This window comes from Cystoisospora suis (assembly GCF_002600585.1).
Source record: "Cystoisospora suis strain Wien I chromosome Unknown contig_2789, whole genome shotgun sequence".
Taxonomy (NCBI): Eukaryota; Apicomplexa; class Conoidasida; order Eucoccidiorida; family Sarcocystidae; genus Cystoisospora; species Cystoisospora suis.
The window spans coordinates 1,608-2,653 of NW_027155585.1; the positions used below are offsets into that span (position 1 = coordinate 1,608).

The following is a 1,046-nucleotide window of genomic DNA, read 5'->3' on the forward strand; positions in this document are numbered from 1 at the left end:
CGTTGCTCTTTCCTGCTGACGCGCTCTAGTCGTAGCCGCAGAATCCTAGTTACCCTCGATTGCATGGGATAGAGAACCGCCTTGTCCAGGCGCCTGCTGTCCTCTGTCCATGGATCTGTTGCGTCTGTTCCGTTGAATATACCTAAGAAACAACCAAGCACGACTACACAACACTTGAACCAGCCGCGCGCTTCGCAGCACGGGCGGACGCATTGGCGATGGGGGGCATCCGCGCTACCGCTAGGCCGCCGAGCAGTGTAGAGCGGGACAGGCGACACCTACGCGGGCATGTACTTAGGAGGCGGAGCAGGGTACAGAGGCAGCGGCAGGAACAACAGAGGCGCCACATCGGTTTGGGGTTCCAACTGCCCTCGATACAGTGCTTCCGCTCTCCTTTCTCTTGTTGGTGCAACAGCGGAGAGAACGTGAAACTGGAGTCAGGGGACATTGAGTACATCGCGATGGGCAGCATGAGCAAGATTTCCTTTTATGCTTCTTCCGTTCTGCGAGGGCAGGGCTATTTCAGGCGGACCGAAGTTCCAGTTCTGTGTCCGCAAGATCAAGGACAACTCTCTACGGCGCTGCCGCGGTCTCGCAGCAGTGCGGAAACTTCCGGACAAGTGCGAACAATTCCCAATGCGGCTTCACATATTTTCTACCGGTGTCAAGAGCCCTAATCTTCAGGACCTCACATAGGTAAAGATAGCGTAGCGGACTGGAACGACAGCAGTCTACCGGCGGCTGATTAACAGAGTGAGCACGGTCACCCGGTCAGCCGGCCGCGGTGAACTGCTACTCTGACGTTGCATCAAACAGCTGGGAACTCTGCCGGCAGCGGCAAGAGCTCCACATCGTAAGGAGGCTCCATGACGCCGGCTGCGCTGACTGGCATTACAGTAATGGAAAGCTGAAACTGCTAGGTGGGCTCCGAATGGACCAGCGAACTGCTGCGTGAGGAGCGGACCTCATGCGACAGCAGACACAGACACTGCTCGCAGACAAGAGCCACGGAGAGAAACTCCCATTCTCTGTGGGCATTAGAAGCG

General features: G+C 57.0%; 2 protein-coding genes across 2 annotated transcripts in view; one reads left to right on the plus strand and one right to left on the minus strand.

Moving 5' to 3' along the window:
• Positions 1-61: 61 nt before the first annotated feature.
• The window catches only part of CSUI_005766 (uncharacterized protein), a 4,647-nt gene continuing 3,662 nt past the window's right edge, over positions 62-1,046 (minus strand). The window contains exon 4 of the mRNA XM_068065936.1: positions 62-142. The gene's annotated coding sequence lies outside the window, so the exon portion shown is untranslated. The remainder of the gene's footprint in view (positions 143-1,046) is intronic.
• CSUI_005767 (uncharacterized protein) lies at positions 436-1,040 on the plus strand. The gene has a single exon (XM_068065937.1). The coding sequence runs from the start codon at positions 462-464 to the stop codon at positions 675-677; it is 216 nt and encodes a 71-aa protein (XP_067922088.1). The 5' UTR covers positions 436-461; the 3' UTR covers positions 678-1,040.

What these genes read in the sequence shown, in the direction of transcription:
- CSUI_005767 (XM_068065937.1), top strand. Translation starts at nt 462, where the DNA reads ATGGGCAGCATGAGCAAGATTTCCTTTTATGCTTCTTCCGTTCTGCGA.